This window comes from Barbus barbus (genome assembly GCF_936440315.1).
Source record: "Barbus barbus genome assembly, chromosome: 10".
NCBI lineage: Eukaryota > Metazoa > Chordata > Actinopteri > Cypriniformes > Cyprinidae > Barbus > Barbus barbus.
Genome location: NC_136738.1, coordinates 12,217,644 through 12,240,200, shown reverse-complemented (window position 1 = coordinate 12,240,200; position 22,557 = coordinate 12,217,644). Strand labels below are relative to the sequence as shown.

At 38.5% G+C, this 22,557-nt stretch overlaps 1 protein-coding gene across 2 annotated transcripts in view; it reads right to left on the bottom strand.

Moving 5' to 3' along the window:
- Positions 1 to 21,833, bottom strand: part of LOC306875783 (gap junction gamma-1 protein-like) — a 31,595-nt gene extending 9,762 nt beyond the window's left edge. Inside the window, exons 1-2 of one of the 2 annotated variants that reach the window (XR_013784768.1) lie at positions 21,755 to 21,831; positions 19,378 to 20,480 (exon numbers count right to left, since the gene is read on the bottom strand). Coding sequence is in view for 1 of the 2 variants with exons in the window: in XM_079426509.1 (XP_079282635.1) it covers positions 19,382 to 20,476 (1,095 nt within the window). In the remaining variant the exon portion in view is untranslated. Of the gene's footprint in view, positions 1 to 19,377; positions 20,481 to 21,754 lie in introns of both variants that reach the window. The other variant, XM_079426509.1, reaches the window with a different exon arrangement.
- Positions 21,834 to 22,557: the final 724 nt, after the last annotated feature.

The following is a 22,557-nucleotide window of genomic DNA, read 5'->3' as shown; positions in this document are numbered from 1 at the left end:
GTTGAGGGGCCACACACATGATGAAGTCATGAGAAGCTAATGCTTAGTTAATGATGTGTACCGTATTTGGATGTCAACAGAATTTACAAACTATGTGCTGTGATTGGCCAATGTTGGGGTCTGTCCATTTACTGCAGGCTATAAGGATGACATGAACATGCTTGAAAACTCATAATTAATGAAAAACATTAGTTCTCACATTAATTGACATACTGTTCTAGCCTGTATGCATGCATGATGTAAGTAGTTTTACATGCACAAAATTATGCTATGTTTTTTTTTGTTGGCACACTTCAACATGACATCAGAACAAGGCGGATGTAACTCGGACACTTTTCTAACCGGCACGCGCATCTCGCAGTGATCAGTTCTGCACAGATTTTGCTCATCTTAAAAAAGCCTATTTTAATACACCAAACTCAAATCTTACTGATGATGCAAACAGATGAGGATATGAAAGCAAGTTACGGAACGCGCAAAACTGCACGTTAAACATTTCCCATAAAGAAAACACTTAACATGGTTTGTTGCCTCAGTGATAATAAATTATTAAATTCAGCTTCTAATTAATAAAATATATTAATTTATACTATGGGGCCGTTGAATGCTTGAATCTGATTGGCTGACGAACGTTCTAAGGTGTGCCATTATTTTCAGGGAAACGCACGGCGAAGGTAGTTCCAGGCAGCTCTCAACCGCATTACAGTTCCGTATCACTTCGCCAAATGATTTCAGTTATTTCAAAAGGCCTTACAACAGCAATACAACCAAAACCAACAACACTGGCCAAATACATAAATATAGTAAGCAATGGGATAAAAACGACAGATCATTTCCATGGTTTGCCACAAAATTACGCTTTATGTACATAAAGCGCATACTCTTATTTCTCCCGCTTTCTCTCCCTCACAGACACACACAGTTCACACACATGAAAACATACGCGCTAATGTTGTTAGCGCTGCTCTGACAACTTTGTCAGTAGTTTAGCAACTTAAAAGTACGACATTTCTCACAAGCGAAGCAACAACGGCACTGTTCGTGAGGAAAATTAACTTAAAGTTTCACTACTAGGGACACTGCTGCCAAGCACTGATGAGAGACTCAGAGAGGCAGGCTAATTCACGCACGCTCAATCTCTCTCTTTCTCGCTCTCATAATTTAGTTATTAACTGCATTTGTCTGTTATCAACGGCTCAAGCCTCAGTTACTTGGTCTAAAATGACGTTTTGGAATTAGCAACGGAAGCAATGGATGAGATGCGGAATAAATAACCCTACTCACAATAGCGATTTAAGTACAATAACCGGACGAATCCCTTGAAATATATCATCTCATCGATGTGTTGAGGTGTGGCAATCATAGTATAAGCGGAATAATTGACTCCGGACCATTGAATTAATAGAAAAATAATGCACATATTTTTCTAATAATTCAATGGCCCGTCATCAATTATTCCTTATTATAGCGTGTTATTTTAAATGTTAAAAGTCATTTTAATTTAAATACTTTGGACGTTTTAACCCAGTCGGTGGAATTGTCAGACAGCATCTTAGGTGCGATAGCGTGTCAATGCTTTATCCGGTTTACATTTGCAGAATACACCTAGGCGGTTTTGAACTCCTTTTTTATGTCTATATAAAGTGGTTGTTCACTGTTAAAACTAATTGTGGTATTGATATCTTTGTAGGACTGTCTCTATAGATCAGTGGTAAGGGAAAGCAACAAAAATACAGCGCGTTGTGCGGTGATATATATGATAACCAGGGCCTATGTTCATTTCAGACGTTAAGAACCAAATTTTGTCTACCAGCATCCGCATATTTTGTCTTTCTTCAATTACGTTCCGCTCTCAAAGCGTATGGCGTTCCTTGGTCTTCTCATATTTCCTCTCATCCTATGCGGGACTGGATTGCACCATCTGCTGGTCGGCCATCTGCTTCCTTAATATATAATAAGATTCTTGATTGCATTATAAAACCTCTTTCTATTAAAACTATTTGGAATAGGGAATTATCTGACCTTAATTTATCTGTCGACTGGGAGAGGGTGTGGTCTAATCTCAGTTTAACATCTAAAAATCTGGCGCATCGTCTTATTCACTTCAAAGTCATTCATAGAGCATACATAACTACTTACAAAAGATTCAAAATGAAACTACAATCAAATTTCAACTGCCATATATGTAATACTACATCATCAGGTACTTTTCTGCATATGTTTTGGGAATGTCCTATCACTATTAGTCTATGGACACATGTAAACCTGGTTTTATCATCCTTACTGCAAATTGATTGGTCAGTTAACCCAAGTTTGTGTCTTCTTAATGATGATTCTGGTCTTTGTATAAGTTCGATGCAAAAGAGAATGTTGTTTGCTGGCTTTACAGCTGCGAAGAAGACCATTATACAGAACTGGTTTACACCGCATATGTGTGGGAAAACATATTGGATCCGTAGCCTCCTGCAAATAGTGTCTTGTGAATGTACAACAGGACGAATCAATGGGGCCAAGCCTTCTACCATTGATGCTTGGCAGTGCTTTCTCTTTGAAATACGTGACTGTATGGAGGAGTGACTTCCGTGGGTTTCTTTTTTTCTGTACTTCCTTTTCTCCCTCCTTTTGACTGGACTTTGAGATGTTGAGTATATGTCTGTTGTTTTATATTATTATTTTATTTTATTTTTTATATATATATCGTTTTTTTATGTTGTGTTATGTATGAAAAAAATACAAATAAAATGTTGATAAAAAAAAATAAAAATACAGCGCGTTGCATTCTGACCTCATTTGCTTAACTGTGCTATAGTTCGCATAATTATCAGTAAAGTGTACTGTGAGATCTGAGGTCTAATATCACTGTATTAGTTCACTGAGGCGTTGGGGAATCCTGGAGTGTGGTGTATGTTGGGAACCCCAGTATTACAGCACAGCATCACACAAGCCATGATACAAAGTTACAGAAACTAAGCAACCCGAAAGCAATATGTCTTCCTCAGATGTTATGTTAGTTCTGTACTTCAGCGTTGGGTAAAGGAGCATTATAATCTCCCAAGCTGCTGACATGTAGGCGACGGTAAACAGCGAAGATGTTGAATTAAACATACAATCAGCGTTTCCACATGTTTATACTGGCCCTGATAATCGTGGCAACGTGGTAAATGCTAAAATGTTGGGTTTTAATAATGTTAGCATTCTGACGCTTGGAATTTTAAGACGTAGAATAGTAAACACCTGTTTTTGTTGAATAAACAAACGTTTTTGCTTGGTCTTTTATTTATTTATTTTCGTTTGCAATGTCCAAGAACAGCTTCACATTAAATGATTTTGTCTTTAATCAGATGATAATATGGCTAATAAATATATTTGTGTAATATTGATTATTAAGTTAGAGTTTTTTTTTTATATATACACAGAATTTTGGGTTAAAAAATTAAAAAGGGGACAAAGTAAGGCACAGCAGCAATACATTCAAGGTTTCTTCAAGAAGAAACTATGTCAAAGACAGGTAGATGCAGTACAGTGCATGTCAGAGCCAGGTCACCAGGCAGGGGCAAGTAGGCCAGCAAATTAGCAGCCCTGTACCTGGCAGCACAGGTCAGAGCCTGCCAGTGAGGATTACACCAGCAGCCATCTATCTGCAATAACAGAACATGAGCAATTTTTACAATAAGTTCACTAAACACACACACCGTCTGTTTGAACAAGTGGTTCAGTGGTTTTTATTTATAAAAAAAGAGATGAGTTGTCCAGGCACTTGGGGTGGTGATGGCGCAGTGGATAAGACACATGCCTTTGGTGTGAGAGACCCTGGTTCGAATCCACTGTGAGACATAGGGCTGGGCGATAAAACGATAACAATATGTATCGCGATAGACACGTGAACGATATCAATAAAAAATGTGTTCGATAAAACGTTCAATATTTTTTATTCTTCGTCGGAAGAAAACAAAGGCTGCGAAGCAAGTTTGGTTGCATTAACAAAGGCACTCGCTCTCTGGTAACCTAGCAACGTAGGGAGTGACACGCTAACAGCCAATCATGTAATAGTATCATTTTGGTTGCGCCATATCATTGTCTCGTGTCTAAGTGCGCACGCGCGGCTGAGAGTGCACGTCTGCAGCCAGACCCTATTGGCTGGTATGCTGGATTTCTCTTCATAAGCAGAAAATGAGTGCCGCAGCGAGCGAGGAAATTGTAAATAAAAGAGAAAGTCAGCTCGCCAGTATGGCAGTTTTTTGGATATTATAAGTCTGACCGTAGTCAGACCAAATGTCGTCTGCAAATTATGCAAGACCGTCGTCCCCGCCAAGACTGGTAATACCACGAACTTGATGTACCACCCAAAAAATATCAATAATTATCGATATCGACCGATATGAAACACTGATATTGTGATACAGTTTTCAGCCATATCGCCCAGCCCTAGTGAGACACCAATGTGTCCCTGAGCAAGACACTTAACCCCTAGTTGCTCCAGAGGCGTGCGACCTCTGACATATATAGCAATTGTAAGTCGCTTTGGATAAAAGCGTCAGCTAAATTAATAAATGTAAATGTTGTGCAGTGCCCTTTTTATGTCATCCCACTTGTGTTGGTGCACATGACTTTTCCCATGGGTCCCCCCTGACTGGATCTTGGCCCCCCTGTGCCACCCCATTAAAAAAATCCTAGAATCGCCCCTGCCTAACTAGACTTCATCACGTCATGTATGCGTGCACTCTCTGTAGGTGTTTGGTTCTTGAAATATACTCGATAATGTCAAATCACACATCGTTAAAACAACAATTACGATATTATCGCAACCCCTTATGTGAGCATCCGGACAATTAAAGGCCTTAACGATTGAACCTCATTATCCTGAACATTTTGCCACACACATTTTGCCACACACTTGTCCCTGCATTTCTTGTGTTTGGCACTCTCTCTGTATTTAACAAAGCTCTCGAGCTTAAAATGTGTAGATTCGGTGGCGAATCCTGTTAGTGTTATCTGCAAACTCCGTCCCACAGGCTTTAAAGTGCATGCAGTGCATTTTTATAGCGGAGCCACTCGAAGTCTTTCAACCATTCTCTCCGAAAACTGTACGCCGCCTTTTCAGCTGGTGGATCAACATTCACCACATGATCGCTATCACCAGCACCATTAATTGTAACTTTAGGTGATTTACAAAAGAAATCTGTCAGTGTTTCCTTTCATTTTCTCTCTTCTTCAGTCCTTTTGCATTTCCCGCGGTAGTTAGCTCCCTAAAAATATACAGGTCCTTTTCAAAAAATTAGCATATTGTGATAAAGTTCATTATTTTCTGTAATGTACTGATAAACATTAGACTTTCATATATTTTAGATTCATTACAACACAACTGAAGTAGTTCAAGCCTTTTATTGTTTTAATATTGATGATTTTGGCATACAGCTCATGAAAACCCCAAATTCCTCAAAAATCTAAAAAAATTAGCATATTTCATCCGACCAATAAAAGAAAAGTGTTTTTAATACAAAAAAAGTCAACCTTCAAATAATTATGTTCAGTTATGCACTCAATACTTGGTCGGGAATCCTTTTGCAGAAATGACTGCTTCAATGCGGCGTGGCATGGAGACAATCAGCCTGTGGCACTGCTGAGGTGTTATGGAGGCCCAGGATGCTTCGATAGCGGCCTTAAGCTCATCCAGAGTGTTGGGTCTTGCGTCTCTCAACTTTCTCTTCACAATATCCCACAGATTCTCTATGGGGTTCAGGTCAGGAGAGCACAGTAATACCATGGTCAGTAAACCATTTACCAGTGGTTTTGGCACTGTGAGCAGGTGCCAGGTCGTGCTGAAAAATGAAATCTTCATCTCCATAAAGCTTTTCAGCAGATGGAAGCATGAAGTGCTCCAAAATCTCCTGATAGCTAGCTGCATTGACCCTGCCCTTGATAAAACACAGTGGACCAACACCAGCATCACTGACTGTGGGTACTTGACACTGGACTTCAGGCATTTTGGCATTTCCCTCTCCCCAGTCTTCCTCCAGACTCTGGCACCTTGATTTCCGAATGACGTGCAAAATTTGCTTTCATCCGAATAAAGTACTTTGGACCACTGAGCAACAGTCCAGTGCTGCTTCTCTGTAGCCCAGGTCAGGCGCTTCTGCCGCTGTTTCTGGTTCAAAAGTGGCTTGACCTGGGGAATGCGGCACCTGTAGCCCATTTCCTGCACACGCCTGTACACGGTGGCTCTGGATGTTTCTACTCCAGACTCAGTCCACTGCTTCCGCAGGTCCCCCAAGGTCTGGAATCGGTCCTTCTCCACAATCTTCCTCAGGGTCCGGTCACCTCTTCTCGTTGTGCTGCGTTTTCTGCCACACTTTTTCCTTCCCACAGACTTCCCACTGAGGTGCCTTGATACAGCACTCTGGGAACAGCCTATTCGTTCAGAAATGTCTTTCTGTGTCTTACCCTCTTGCTTGAGGGTGTCAATGATGGCCTTCTGGACAGCAGTCAGGTCGGCAGTCTTACCCATGATTGCGGTTTTGAGTAATGAACCAGGCTGGGAGTTTTTAAAAGCCTCAGGAATCTTTTGCAGGTGTTTAGAGTTAATTAGTTGATTCAGATGATTAGGTTAATAGCTCGTTTAGAGAACCTTTTCATGATATGCTAATTTTTTGAGATAGGAATTTGGGGTTTTCATGAGCTGTATGCCAAAATCATCAATATTAAAACAATAAAAGGCTTGAACTACTTCAGTTGTGTTGTAATGAATCTAAAATATATGAAAGTCTAATGTTTATCAGTACATTACAGAAAATAATGAACTTTATCACAATATGCTAATTTTTTGAAAAGGACCTGTATTTGAGTTCGCACAGATTAAATTATGGGAGCATATGCGACCAAAATGGTCGCAATTTCGAGCCTTGGTTTGTCTTTTTTCTTTCTGTCTGTCTGACTCTGACTGTCTGTCTCGCTGTCTGTCTGTCCGTCTCTTTCTATCTGTCTTTCTTTCTGTCTGTCTGTTTGTTTTTTTGTCTTTTTTTCTGTATGTTTCTTTGTTTGTCTGTCTATCTGATTTTCTGTTAGACTGTATTGCCTTCAAAATACTCAAACTTTAGGCTTTAAAACTATTTGTAATCTATGTGTCTGTCTTTCTGTCTGTCTATTTGTCTGTGTGTGTGTCTGTCTGTTTCATTTTTTAATACTGTATTTCCTTCAAAATATTCAAACTTTTAGCTTTAACACTTTAAATCTTTTAAGCTTCAAACTAATATTTGCTATCTATCTCTCTATCTGTCTGTCAATCTGACTGACTTTCTGTTTGTTTGTGTGTCTGTCTGTCTGCTGTCTGTCTGTCTTTCTGTTTGTCTGCCTGTCTGTGTTTGTTTGTCTCCATTTATCCGTTTGTTTGTTTAAAGTCTGTCTGTTTGTCTCTATGTCTGTTTATTTGTTTGTTTGTATGTCTGTTTGTCTCTTTTCTTCTGTCTGTCTGTCTGTTTGTATGTCTCTCTATTTATCTGTTTGTTTGTTTGTCTGTCTCTCTGTCTGAATTTCTAACAAACTGTACTGCGATCAAAATATTCAAACTTTAGGCTTTCTGTCTTTTTCTGTCTATCTGATTTTCTAATAAACTGGATTGCCTTCAAAACATTCAAACTTTAGTATTTAAAACTTTAAATCTTATAAACTTTGAACTAATATTTCTAATCTATCTATCTATCTATCTATCTATCTATCTATCTATCTATCTATCTATCTATCTATCTATCTATCTATCTGGCATGGGACGATAACCTGTTTTAAGATATACCGCGGTTTTGAAAAGTCACGGTTTCAAAACCACTAAAATATTCCGTTATACCGTTTCTGCTGTAGGAGCAGTTTTTTTTTTTACGTGTCACACGACCCCTCCATCTTCGGTTGGTGCTAGCAGTTCTCCTTCAGGGGGCATTTAAATGTATAAGGGGGGGGGGGGGGGTGCACAAATCCCATTGTGTGTTTGGGGGAGGGGTTTCGGGTGGGAAGCGTGCAATCTGTGATCGCGTGCAGTTGCTGACGCTTGCGTGCAATCACTCTTGTGTGCTTTTTTATCGGTTTCACTTTTGCTTTCGAAATCGATCACATTCAGCAGGGAGGGGAGAGGATGAAAAATGGGGGGCACACGTCCCGCGAATGCCCCCCCTTGGCGCCGGCCCTGGTCCTGCCTGTTCAAAATCATGACATTTAAAAAACAAACTTTGCGCTGGAGAGAGAGCGTGTGTGTTATACTGCATTCACGTGCTATCAAAATTATCGTAAATACGAGTTGGAAAATGTCTCTCTAAGGCTGTTCATGTACAATTTCCGACTAGGAAACTTGCATTTATGATAATTCCGATAGCACATGAATGCAGCATTAATCCGGGAAAGGTGAACATTCCTGCATCATAATTTGGACTGAAAGATGAATGTGTAGAAAGTGAGCGTGTCTCCAAAAACCTTGTTGAGCTGCAGGTTTAACCCTCTGAGCCCGACAAACGCGAATACACGTTTTGTGGCAGATTTTCCTGATAAGGCAGAAATTACTAGAATTACTAGTTTTATTATTATTAGAATTATTATTATTATTAGAACTAGCTAGAATTACTCTGCCATTTTTGATCGTTCAGATAAGAGCAATACACCATTCGAATCTGTAAGGGGTCTACTTTTATTTGTATACACTCATAATAACAACAATACGCTGTGATTTTGTAGAATAAAGAAAATAAACAGGGTGCGTTCTCTGTCACCTCTCTTCACGGACACGGAAATAAAACAACCAGAATCTCAGCGAAAACATGCCTCAAAGACAAGATAAATATATGTATAGAAAGCTTGAAACGTCTCATTTTAAATTAACAAATTCAAGTCGAAAACAAATAATCTGCTTTTATGTAATCCGTATGAAAGTAAGGAGTGGTCCGGTTTCTCCTGTATCGCCTCATTACAGCTAATGTGATCCCGCCTCTCATTGAGCGCGCTGTTCATATGGAAATTAACTGAGGTGAGCCATGAGGTGAGTACATGAGGTGAATCATGTACATGCCCCTGAGAAATGGCAGAAAACGTCAAGCTTCATCATAGAATTACTTACTTTTTCTGCGCGTTTGCATGATGGCACGCTACACGGGTGAAGAAGCACTTCGGATGATTCTGGACAGTGACGAAGAAAGGAAGGAAGAGCACGACTCCGATGACGAACGTTTGTATTTTGAAGAATGTCTGGACCCAGCGGAGGATATAATTCCTGACGAGTAAGCCTTTTATTATTACCTTAGTGATGTAAAATGTTGCTCAGCTATAGCCCATTTTATATATAAATTTGGAAATTTCCAAACAGGCTATTGTCAGAGTAAAATTGGTTGAAATTTTATTAGCTATTCAGAGTAAAATTGGTTGAAATACGAATTATCTCCTTACAGGCCACTTATAGTAGCCTACTTTTTGATCAGTTCATCAGTAATATTCAGGATATAATACAGTTGGGCAAAAAAGTATTTAGTCAGCCATAGGGATGCGCGGTATACCGATACTGGAAAAATACCGGTATATATTATATTTCAAACGGTACGATATCATAATTTTGCTCAATTCGGTATTTCATACGCTGCTGTTGCTAAATGCACCTGTAGGTGGCAGTGCTTCCCAAATTGCTGCGCAACCGGTAAATGTGACAACAGAACAACGCGATGGATCAAACAGATGAAACTCAGCGCACCCAAAATTAATAAATAAAGAGAACAGTAGAAGTGAAATCTGAGAGAGTGAAATAATAACATGATTTTGAATATTACTTTGACTGTTAGAATAACACTACAATAAAGCAACATTTGTTGCATCAATTGCGCAACTTCAGTGCTATTTTTTTTTCTTCTTAAAATTTCTTCAAAATGAAACCTGTTTCCGGTAGGTTTTTTTTTAGGAGACATTTTGTTTGCACTGTGTTTGCACTGAAAATATAAGATTTGAATATATTTATAATGCAGTTAGCCTATTTTTTTTTTCTCCAACATCAAAATGTAACCTATGTTCCCTTTAGGTTTTTTGTTACAGTTTGATACAAAGGTATTAACATATGAATCTGTTTTTATTATTATTATTAATAATATTATAATAATATTTTTAATTCACTTATCTTTTGAGGCTTACTTGTCACCTATGGTATCGATTTAGTATCGATACCGAGGTACTACATTCTGGTATCGTACCGAAGCCAAAATTATGGTATCGAGCCATCCCTAGTCAGCCACCAATTGTGCAAGTTCTCCCACTTAAAAAGATGAGAGAGGCCTGTAATTTTCATCATAGGTACACTTCAACTATGAGAGACAGAATGGGGGGAAAGAATCCAGGAAATCACATTGTAGGATTTTTTATGAATTAATTGGTAAATTCCTCGGTAAAATAAGTATTTGGTCACCTACAAACAAGCAAGATTTCTGGCTCTCACAGACCTGTAACTTCTTCTTGTATTATGTTCCGGGTCAATTTGACCCATTTAGATTTTTGAGCTGTCGGAAATACCAGTTAACCTGTGATTTTATTCTTGATATTTTGTGACTTTTTCTCATTTAGGGCCATGAACATGCATGCAAAGTGAGGATACACTAATGTGTTTTGAAGTTTACACAAATAATTTTCTAACGATTTTGATGTTCGCGGGTCAATTTGACCCACCTTTTTATTTTGTTCCAAGGCAACTGTACAGACCCAAATTAAATATATTTATTGGGTATATATTGTTATGTTGGTGTTTTTCCTACCCTGGAAAGGGAAAAATGAGCTTTTCCTCACTATATTCAGTACTGAAAAGGACTTGCTCAGACAAAAATTGTAAAAGTGAACTATCATTTCTATTTTCAACAGATATGAAATGCTACCTAAACTTATCTTTTTCTTCAAGAAATTTTGTGACTTTTTCCCATTTAGGGCCATGAACATGCATGCAAAGTGAGGATACACTAATGTGTTTTGAAGTGTACACAAATCATTTTCTGACGATTTTGATGTTCGCGGGTCAATTTGACCCACTTTTTTTTTTTGTTCCAAAGGAACTACAGACCCAAATTAAATATATTTCTTGGATATGTGTTGTTATGGTGGAGTTTTTATACCACCCCGAACTTTTCCTCACTATTTTCAGTACTGAAAAAAGATTTTCTGACACAAATGTCAGAAATGTCAGGGGTGTAACCCCGGTGTCCTGGCCAAATTCCCTCTACTGGCCCTTGTCTATGATGGCCTCCTAATAATCCCCATACACTTGATTGGCTCTATCTCTCTCTCCTCTCCACCTGTAGCTGGTGTGTGGTGAGCGCACTGGCGCCGTTGTCGTGTGGCTGCTGTCGCATCATCCAAGTGGATGCTGCACACTGGTGGTGGTTGAGGAGAGACCCCCCCACATGATTGTAAAGCGCTTTGGGTGTACAGCAATACACAATAAAGTGCTATATAAATGCATCATTCATTCATTCATTCATTCATTCATTCATTCAAATGGTAAAAATTAGCTATCATTATGTTCAGTGTATCTGAAAAAACTTTGTAAAACTAAGGTCCCGTTTCTACTTTCTCTCAAGTTAGTTTTATAATCCAGTCTTTTATATAGGTTAGAATGACACACTTGCATTTGTTCAAAGGCAGCTGCACAGACACAAAATAAAAACATTTCTTTTGATGTATGTTTTGTTATGTCTGTTTCTCACTCCCCTGTGAAAGTATTCCCACACTTTTGCTCAGTGTTGCAGCAGACTTTGACAGAGACAGCAGGAAAAATGAGCTCAAAAAGATTAACAGTCAAAGAAGTAATTTCAGAGATTATAGAGTCTGAAATTAGCTGCAGTTAGGGATGTATGGGATAAATGGATTGATATCCTGCCTCTAATGTACAATCCTGGACCACACGTCACATTTACATTTATTCATTTAGCTGATGCTTTTATCCAAAGCTACTTACAATTGCTATATATGTCAGAGGTCGCACGCCTCTGGAGCAACTAGGGGTTAAGTGTCTTGCTCAGGGACACATTGGTGTCTCACAGTGGATTCGAACCTGGGTCTCTCACACCAACGGCGTGTGTCTTATCCACTGCGCCATCACCACCCAGACAGTGGATGTGGATGACGTCACAGTGGATGAACGCCTTGTTCCATTCAGAGGACGCTGTCCTTTTCGCCAGTACATGCCCAAAAAGCCTGCAAAATATGGCATTAAAATTTGGGCAGTCTGCGACGCCAAATCCAGCTATGCATACAACATGCAAATTTACACAGGCAAGCCACTAGGTGAAACACCTGAGAGAAACCAGGGGATGCGGGTTGTTCTTCAAATGAGTGAAGGGCTGCAAGGTCACTGCATAACCTGTGACAACATCTTTACATCCTACAAACTTGGTGAAGAGCTACTCAAGCGAAAGCTGACTATGATTGGAACAATTAAAAAAAACAAGCCTGAGCTTCCCAGAGAGATTGTGGATATGAAGGACAGAATGCTGTATTCATCAAAGTTTGCTTTCTCTGAAACTGCAACAATTGCTTCCTACTGTCCAAAAAAAGAAAGAAATGTGCTTGTGATGAGTACAATTCACAGAGATGCAACACTGAGTGCAAGAAGGGACCTGAAGCCAGAAATGGTACTGGACTATAATTCCACGAAAGGAGGAGTTAAGAGTGACTTTTTTTATATTGTTCCGTGATCCTAAAGAACAAAAGAGCCTGTATAGGGAAGCCAGTTTATGGAAAAAAATGTAAATGTCATTTCACAGCAATATTCAATTGTTTATTTAGGATGTTTTGAACATAAATGTGGAAAAAAAGAAAAAAAGAAAATGTTGAATAAAAAATTTAAAATGTTAAAAGTTACAGTAGTTTATTTTCAACATTTGTTAAAACAAACATGCTTAAAAAATTGTGGTTAAACATTTTTGAAAATCATACTTTTTGTTATTAATTGTTTGCAATGTCTGGCAAATGCTCATATTAAAATTGTTCTGTTCATACCTGATTCCTCCTTCTTTTTCATAATGTGATATTTAGGGAATTGCATTGAATTCAATTAGGGTCAATTTGACCCGCTCCATCAAAATTGTACCCGAAAATCGAACATAATACAAGGGTTAAGAGGCTCCTCTGTCCTCCACTCGTTACCTGTATTAATGGCACCTGTTTGAACTCGTTATCAGTATAAAAGACACTTGTCCACAACCTCAAACAGTCACACTCCAAACTCCACTATGGCCAAGACCAAAGAGCTGTCGAAGGACACCAGAAACAAAATTGTAGCCCTGCACCAGGCTGGGAAGACTGAATCTGCAATAGGCAAGCAGCTTGGTGTGAAGAAATCAACTGTGGGAGCAATTATTAGAAAATGGAAGACATGCAAGACCACTGATAATCTTCCTCGATCTGGGGCTCCACGCAAGATCTCACCCCGTGGGGTCAAAATGATCACAAGAACGGTGAGCAAAAATCCCAGAACCACACGGGGTGACCTAGTGAATGACCTGCAGAGAGCTGGGACCAAAGTAACAAAGGCTACCATCAGTAACACACTACGCCGCCAGGGACTCAAATCCTGCAGTGCCAGACGTGTCCCCCTGCTTAAGCCAGTACATGTCCGGGCCCGTCTGAAGTTTGCTAGAGAGCATTTGGATGATCCAGAAGAGGATTGGGAGAATGTCATTTGGTCAGATGAAACCAAAATATAACTTTTTGGTAAAAACTCAACTCGTCGTGTTTGGAGGAGAAAGAATGTTGAGTTGCATCCAAAGAACATCATACCTTCTGTGAAGCATGGGGGTGGAAACATCATGCTTTGGGGCTGTTTTTCTGCAAAGGGACCAGGACGACTGATCCGTGTAAAGGAAAGAATGAATGGGGCCATGTATAGTGAGATTTTGAGTGAAAACCTCCTTCCATCAGCAAGGGCATTGAAGATGAAACGTGGCTGGGTCTTTCAGCATGACAATGATCCCAAACACACCGCCCGGGCAACGAAGGAGTGGCTTCGTAAGAAGCATTTCAAGGTCCTGGAGTGGCCTAGCCAGTCTCCAGATCTCAACCCCATAGAAAATCTTTGGAGGGAGTTGAAAGCCCCCAAAACATCACTGCTCTAGAGGAGATCTGCATGGAGGAATGGCCCAAAATACCAGCAACAGTGTGTGAAAACCTTGTGAAGACTTACAGAAAACGCTTGACCTCTGTCATTGCCAACAAAGGGTATATAACAAAGTATTGAGATGAACTTTTGTTTTTGACCAAATACTTATTTTCCACCATAATTTGCAAATTAATTCATTAAAAATCCTACAATGTGATTTCCTGGATTCTTTCCCCCATTCTGTCTCTCATAGTTGAAGTGTACCTATGATGAAAATTACAGGCCTCTCTCATCTTTTTAAGTGGGAGAACTTGCACAATTGGTGGCTGACTAAATACTTTTTTGCCCAACTATATTGCCTTAATGTTTACCAGAAATTGCAAGAATTTCAGCGAATTTTGACGAAAAGCGACTAGTTTGCAGGTATGCATATAAGACGTCACCATACTATAAAAATATCCTGTGAGTTTCAGAACTCAAAACTTCCTTGTGAGTCCAAAAAACAGCTTTTTATTGAAATCAAGCCACCAAAACGACATTGACAGTGCTCAGACAGTGACAGTGACTAACTAACTAACTATCTATCTATTAGGGGTGGCACGGTTCGCGGAAAAAAACCGAACCGCACGGTTCTCCACACACGGTTCGGCACGCGCTAGGACCGCGGTTCAACTGAATTCTGACAACGCATGTGGTTTGTTATAAATAACACGTAAAACAAATAGGGTTCGGCTAATGTATGTTTCTGTTAATGGATGCGCATTCTGGCTTCCCAGTACATTATAACAACAGCGTTGAGAAGGAAAAAAAATTAAAATAAGTGGACAAATCATTCACTCTTGTTCAATGCGAGTGCCGTATGCTGGAATATGAGCATTTATTCCGTCATCACCCGGTGCTGATAGCGCGCGCACAGGTGAGACCTGAACAGCACACGTTGATATCGGTGTTTAGACTAAAGTCATGTAAGCTTTGCCAGCTCAAATATTTAAGAGCCAGAGGACGCGAGCTCGCGCGCGCAGTGAGAAGATTTGTGCGTGCGCTCATCAGAAGCGCACAAACCTGCGCCTCAGAACGCGCGCAAATATGAAGCTCTCTCTGAAGTATTGTGTTTTAATGGATAAATTCACACAAAATTCTGTCAAAATGCCCGTCTTGGTAAGTATCCTATAGCAGACATAGCCGGCTGGGCGTACAGTATCAGTGCTTTCTCTTAAAGTGACAGTTAATATTAAATAAACAGCAACAACAAAGAAATCACTCACTGCTCTTGATTGAATCGCTTTTGTAACTTTAATAAAGAGTAATCTTTAATTTATACAGTCAAATATGCAATGCTGTTTTACCTTTGATTACTTTAATCGTACTTCAATTTCTGTACCTAAAAAAACCCCTGAAAATCACTGATTATTTTATTTTTATCTTTACTCTATTGTATTTTTATTTGTGCTGTTGCTTGTAGTTAAAGGTCTGCTTTTATTTGTGTACACTCACAATGAAAACAAAACAGATTTTATATATATAACATGTAATAATATTTAGCATTTTCACATCAAAATAAAAGAAACTGAGCAAAGTAGATGTCTTTTTTTTTCCCTGTTGTACCGAAATTGTATCGAACCGTGACCCCCGAACCGAGGTACGTACCGAACCGTGACATCTGTGTACCGTGCCACCCCTACTATCTATCTATATATATTTTCTAATAGACCGTATTGCCTTCAAACATTCAAGTTTAAAACTTTAAATCTATGTTAAACTTCAAACTGGCCTGGCTTTCTCAACCCAACTTCAAAGTTTGTCTTAAATAACTTCTTTATCTACTTCTATTAGGAATATTTTGAATATTACACAGTTCACATGGTTTGACGCTTGCTACACACAGAATTTGAAACAATGCTCAAAGACTTTTGCTTCACACAGTGTCAGACATGTCACATTGAGTTTCGAACCCAAAACATTAAGTGTTCAGGACCCATGGTGTAACACATTGAGCTAGTTGCTCATGCATGTTCACCAGGCTAATGAAGAGATGTTTCAATGGCAATGAGCTCATGCCTTGGAATTTTTAGACAGTAATAAATAATAAATAAAATAAATAGAGAAAAAAATCAATTAAGTAAATAAAAAATATTTTTTGGTTATGTTTGCAGGTTATGTCATAGGCAATTTTATAAAAATGCACCACACGGGATTCTAACACTCAACCTTCCTTGTCACGTGGCTATGACCGATCCTGTTACACCACTGGGGAGATGGGAAATTATTCTGAAGTTGCTGTAGATGCTGAAGTTCAGAAGTTGAACTGAGAATCAATTCAAAGTAATTAATTTGTACTTAAATGCCCTGTCATATTTTTAATAGACTGACATGAGATCATACTTGGAAAGGCGCAACACCTGCAACAGAAGCAACTTCTGCATCATTTCTTGCCACAGTACCTCTTGCGTCACACTGAGTGGCAAACCCACGACATGTAGTATGCTGAAGCTGTGGTGTAACACATTGAGCTAGTCACTCATGCTTGTTCAGCAGATTACTGAGGAGAGGTTTCAGTGTGAGAATGAGCTCACAAAATTGTGAGTTGGCATTTTAGACAGATTAGCATGCTAAAATAACTTAATACTAACTAGTGTTGTCACGATACTGGAATTTCTAACTTCGATACGATACCTTGAAAAATATCGATACTCGATACCATTTTCGATACCACGGTGAAAAAAACTGCCACAATATTAAGGGGGTAATTTTTTTAATTTAAAGATAAATGTAACAAGTCGAGAACATGCGGTATATTTTACATGAACAAAAAAATGTCTTGAGGTACTGCATTTGTTGATTTATTTATTAATCTTTTATTAATCTTAGTTAAATGTTAATTGAAACTAACGTTTACTAATACATGTACTAATTAAAATCCAAAGTTCTATTTGTTGATATTTTCATTTGCTTCATAACCAAAATATTTCCAGATATAGGGCCCTATGAAATCCCTTTTATTTTTCCCCAAATTCAGTTTTATTTTTTTCTACATTCAATTTTTTCCATTTGAATTTTTCTGAATTCCGTTTTTTTACATTTGAATTTTTCTGGACTCTTTTTTTTTATGGTCAAATTAAATGCTATTAATCTAAAAGCATGTCTAATTCATTAAAATCATGAAAAATATACAATTTAACATTTAATTTATTAAAAGTGTAACACAAATGACACGTTTAGGGCCGTATGAAATGTTTAATTTTTTTCTCACCTTATGTTTTATTGTTACCAAATTCTGTGTTTTAGCATGTCTATTATTTGAATGCATACAAACAGTTTTTATTTATTCTTACAGTAGCCTTATGAAATGTGTTTTCCCCCTCAGAAATTCTGTGTTGTGTATTTAAATTTTACTGGATATCAGATGAAGGCATAAAACAATTTTAATTAATTTATATTTGAATTAATGAAAATTAAACATTTACATTTTTGGCAAATGAAGGGGATTTACTATTAAAATTAAAATATTTTGTGATTATTTCTTTAAAAAAATTAACAGTAGTAGTAAGTAGTAGTATTATGGACATTCTACTAAATAATAGTAATATAGCCTATTTCTGGCACACGGTCTTTAATAGGCTGTTAAACCGAACTTTTATTTTGACGGGTTGCCGTGAATACTTCTAAAGTTCTGTGTGTATGATATGACGCTAGTTTTACTCAAATTAAATGGTAAAATGCTGGTAAAGTGCTTTCAGATCAGTTCTGGAGATATTGTTGATGTATTTATGTCCTCATTGAGACGGCAGACGCTGAAATCACCGCGAGCGCCACATTAGTAAACAAAACCGCACGTGCAGCACATTCACACAGAGACGCGCAGAACATGCAGGATTCATATTTAAATCCACTTTTGCAGCTTAATATTTACAGATACTAGTCCATATCGCGATTTGATTTAAGTGTAATGACCTACTTTTGATTAATTCATCCAAACTTTGACAAATTCCGTGACATTCCGCGTTAAACTGTAAATTCCTGTTTATGACTGGATTCCGTGCGCGTTCTCTGCATCGCGGAGATCATAGATCCCTACAGATAGCGCTCCTGCTGTGTTCTTTAACAACCAGAGCAGTCATCTTTCTATTCACTTCACTTTTGCTATTTAACCAGAGCGAAGGAGACGAGTGCGGTCACGTGTGGTGCTTGTCCACGCGCCTCTGGAGAGAAGTGAAAGTGACAGCTCGGCTAGTATCGGTGTATCCATACTTCGGGAAATTAATATTGGTACCGTTCAGATATTTCAGTATCGATATTTATCGAAATATTGATATTTTTGACAACACTAATACTAACATAGTTTATGGTTAATCTGATAGCTGAAGAGCCACATTAGAATGGTAACCGGTTAGCATGCTAACTAATTAGCATGCTAAGATAACTAGCATAAATCAACAAGCACAGGCATGTTCTAGTTTGCCGAAGTAGTTCTCGGGAATGGTAGTGAATATCAAAAATCTGTTCAGTGATTTCTGTGCGGCTCGGTCCAAAGATCATATGATCAGATTTGGGACAAAATTGAACAAAATTTGTTGGAAGAGAAGCAAAAAAAACTGTTTTTCATGTCTGAATCGGCATAACCCAGGGAACAAAACAACATAAAAATGATAAATTTTGGACAACATTTTCAAAAGTTATAAGCATTTTTGTAAGAATCGTTATATCTCTGGAACACTAGGTGGCGCTGTATTCATTCTTCTGGGGTACCTCCAGGACATTGTGCTCATGATCCCTACTGATTTTTGTGCAGATACGTCAAATGATTCAAAAGATATTGCAATTTATGACAAATTTCAAAATGGCGGACACGTGGTTCAGCCAATCCTGGCAAAATTCATAATTTTCCTATGTTCCGTTCATAGGGCTTCCATAGACTCCAATGGGACAAAATCATAATAATAAAACATACAATTACAATAGGGGCTACAGATCTTTGGGCTTGGCCCCTAAAAACAGATTTCATATACAGTATATAACATGTAATTATATTTAGTATTTTCACATCTAGAGGGAAACATTTTTTGTAATTTGCACTATTGTCTGTTTCAAAATAAATGAAAAGAAACTGAGCATACTAGATTTATTTTTTTCCCTGTTGTACCGAAATCGTATCGAACCGTGACCTCCGAACCAACACACACACACTCACACTATTTCCTTATTTTTTCAAATAAAAAAATAAAAAAATAAATGAATACTATATCAGTAAGCTGTTGTGAAAATGAATCACTATTTTGTCTTACCTTTTTAACGTGTGCTTCCCTGCTTCTCCTGAGCGAAGTGGAGTCTATTCTTCTCAACAGCAGTGCCGTTGGACTCAGGGCTCCTGCTGCATGAAGGACTGCTCACCCCATCCTGATAGACCATATCCAGATGCTGCCGGGCCAGTTTTAGGTGTCTTTGCAGGCGGTCAATATCTCGCGATGATGATTTGTCACCAAAAGACTCCCGACCCGAGTCCAAGTTATACTCCGGTTTGTGGACAGCTTGTCTTTTTTCAGGGCAGTGTGATACCCTGGCCTGTCTGCATATGGCGCCATGGGGGCGTGCACTGTTGTGGTTGTGCGCACATCGGCGAAAAGCATTACAGATTCCACTCAGGCCCAAATGAAGAATCTCCAGCACTGTGAGAGACAAGCAGAGACCACTCACGGCATACATGATCAGCAGGAAGATCGTTTTCTCCGTGGGACGTGACACAAAGCAGTCCACCGTATATGGGCAGGGGCTGCGAGTGCACTTGTAAAAAGGAGCGACCTCAAAACCATACAGGATGTACTGGCCAAAGAGAAAGCCCACCTCAAAAATAACTCGAGATAGAAGCTGTAGAATGTACACTTTCATGAGCCCGTCCCGCTTTATCCCCCGCCGCCCGTCATGTTTAGGGGCGGGCTTCTCAGGAGCTGTCTCTGGCAGGATCTCCTCCATCATGGGATCTTCCTCACCGGTGTCCTCAGCCTCCTCATAATCACGGTTGGCTCCACGGTGGATCATGGGCATGCATTTCCTGTTCCTCAGCTTGTACTCATCATCGTTTATGCGAGCGATCTTGTGCATAGCGAAGCCCAGGTACATAATAGTGGGGGTTGTGATCATAATGGTCTGAAAAATCCAAAACCTTACATGAGAGAGTGGTGCAGACGCATCATAGCAGACGTTCTCGCAACCAGGTTGCAGCGTGTTACACACAAATTCGCTCTGTTCATCGTAGTATATCGATTCTCCCCCCACAACAGTCAACACAATGCGGAAGATCATAAATATTGTGAGCCAGATCTTGCCCACAAAGGTGGAGTGGTTGGAGTTTTCATCTAACAGCTGCACAAGAAAGCTCCAGCTCATGGTGCTGCGAAAAGAATGAGAACAAGACATTAACTATTAGTAACTGAAAACAGCATCAAAAATAGAATTTAAGAAAATAGTACATTACGTCCAATAATAAATATGACATGATTATGGCCTCCCTGCCTACAACTAGGGCTGCAATAAACGATTATTTTGATAATCGATTAATCTAACGATTATTAGAACGATTAATCGACTAATCGTCAATTATTTCACTGATTAATCAGTAGACTTTGATTGATTATTCAGCATTTGCAATTAGTTAAAATATTAAGTTACACATATTCTAACATAAAGGTAACTTTAGCTTTAGAAAAGCATATTATGTTAATTATTATCCAAATAATTGGTAACACTTTAAAATAAGGTTCATTAGTTAACTAAGAATGAACAACACTTCTACAGCATTAATTCATCTTAGTTCATGTTAATTTCAGCATTTACTAATGCATTCTTAAAATCACAAGTTGTGTTTTTAACATTGGTAAATGCACTGTGAACCGTGCACTGCGTGTATTTTTTATTAACAAAGATTAATACATAAATTTAAAAAATGTATTGTTCATTCATGTTAATTAATACATTAACTAATGTTAACAAATGATACTTTATTGTAAAGTGTTACCAATTCATTATACAAATAGATGTTTGGCACACAAAATGAGATGACAGAGAGTGACACTCTCTCAGCATTTAATTAGCTACATGAAAAAGAAACTGAGTGACACATTATTCTGCCTAACATCTCCTTTTATAAGTCATATGGATAAGAAACAAAATAAAGGTAAGCGATAAGACGCTTTGGATAAACTATTTTATTCACAACATGTCTTAAAATACCTTATAGGGTTATGATAACCAAAACAGTCCTGAGCTAGATCAAGCTTTGATCTCTGTAAACCAAACTATCACTTTAATAAAATACATTTTCCCCACTAATAAAAATATTTTATCATTAGCTACACACTGGAGAGCTGCTTTATAACAGAAAATCAAGTTGTAATTCTAACTGACACTGACACTGACTCGGGTTTTTCATGTTTAATACCATAAAGCTGCTTGAATTATGGCTATTGCATTGCATTAAAGCCCTAACGTTATATAAATAAACATGATGTGACCGGACTTTACTGGAGTACTGAACTTTAGAGCTCATGCAAACATCCACATCGTTATAATCAGATGCATTTTTAACTGCTGCTTTCACCCCACTGTCAGTTTTTGTTGTGTTTATTTCGTTACTGAGAGGAAAGCGTGCAATATATATTTACATACATTCGAACCTGAGTGGCGTTTGGTTGAATGTCTTCTCTTGAATGCGGTAAATGTTGAACGTCACATGATGAAACCCGGAAAACAGGTCTCATCGCTTCCGCTTCTCGGAGAGTGCATTAATAACAGTATTAAATAATAATATCAATGGACTTTTAAGGTAATCAGTTAAATTAGCTAACTGTTTTTATTATTGACACTTTATTCGACTTATATATAAATGTTAGTGAAAATAATAAAAATAAAAAAACATTTATTAATCAACCCACATATGTGATAGACATTAGTTATGATTATCTTTAGTGTCTACTTTGAAGGCATCTTGAGTAAAACAGCTTCATATTTAACGAGGCATATGCAAAATGCGTGAACCGGAAACAACGAGACCAGGTTAGCAGAATACGGAACTCTGTTGCGCATATATCCAATTGTAACTCTGCCAGCTGTGTCTGCTTATTGGAATAATGAGAAAGTATAAATAATACCTTTCTCACAGCAAAATATGGGGACCCAATATAACTCTGAGAGTTCATTTCAACACTTTGAAAGTGTCTCATTGGGTGTAAGAGCCAATTTAAAGCAATGTGTGTTCTGTCCATGAGGGGGCATTGTGACACTTGTATAAAAGCCACACCTGGTTAATTAGAGGGTTATGTTTGGTGGCAGGAGAGCAAACAGTTTTGAGATGGGTCTCGCTGCAGCCTGCGGTGGACATCCAACCCCGCCCACATCCAAGCTTGACGTCACAAGCCACGCCTGTGTCCAAATACGTCACATACCTATTATTTTGCACCAGGAAAAAGCAT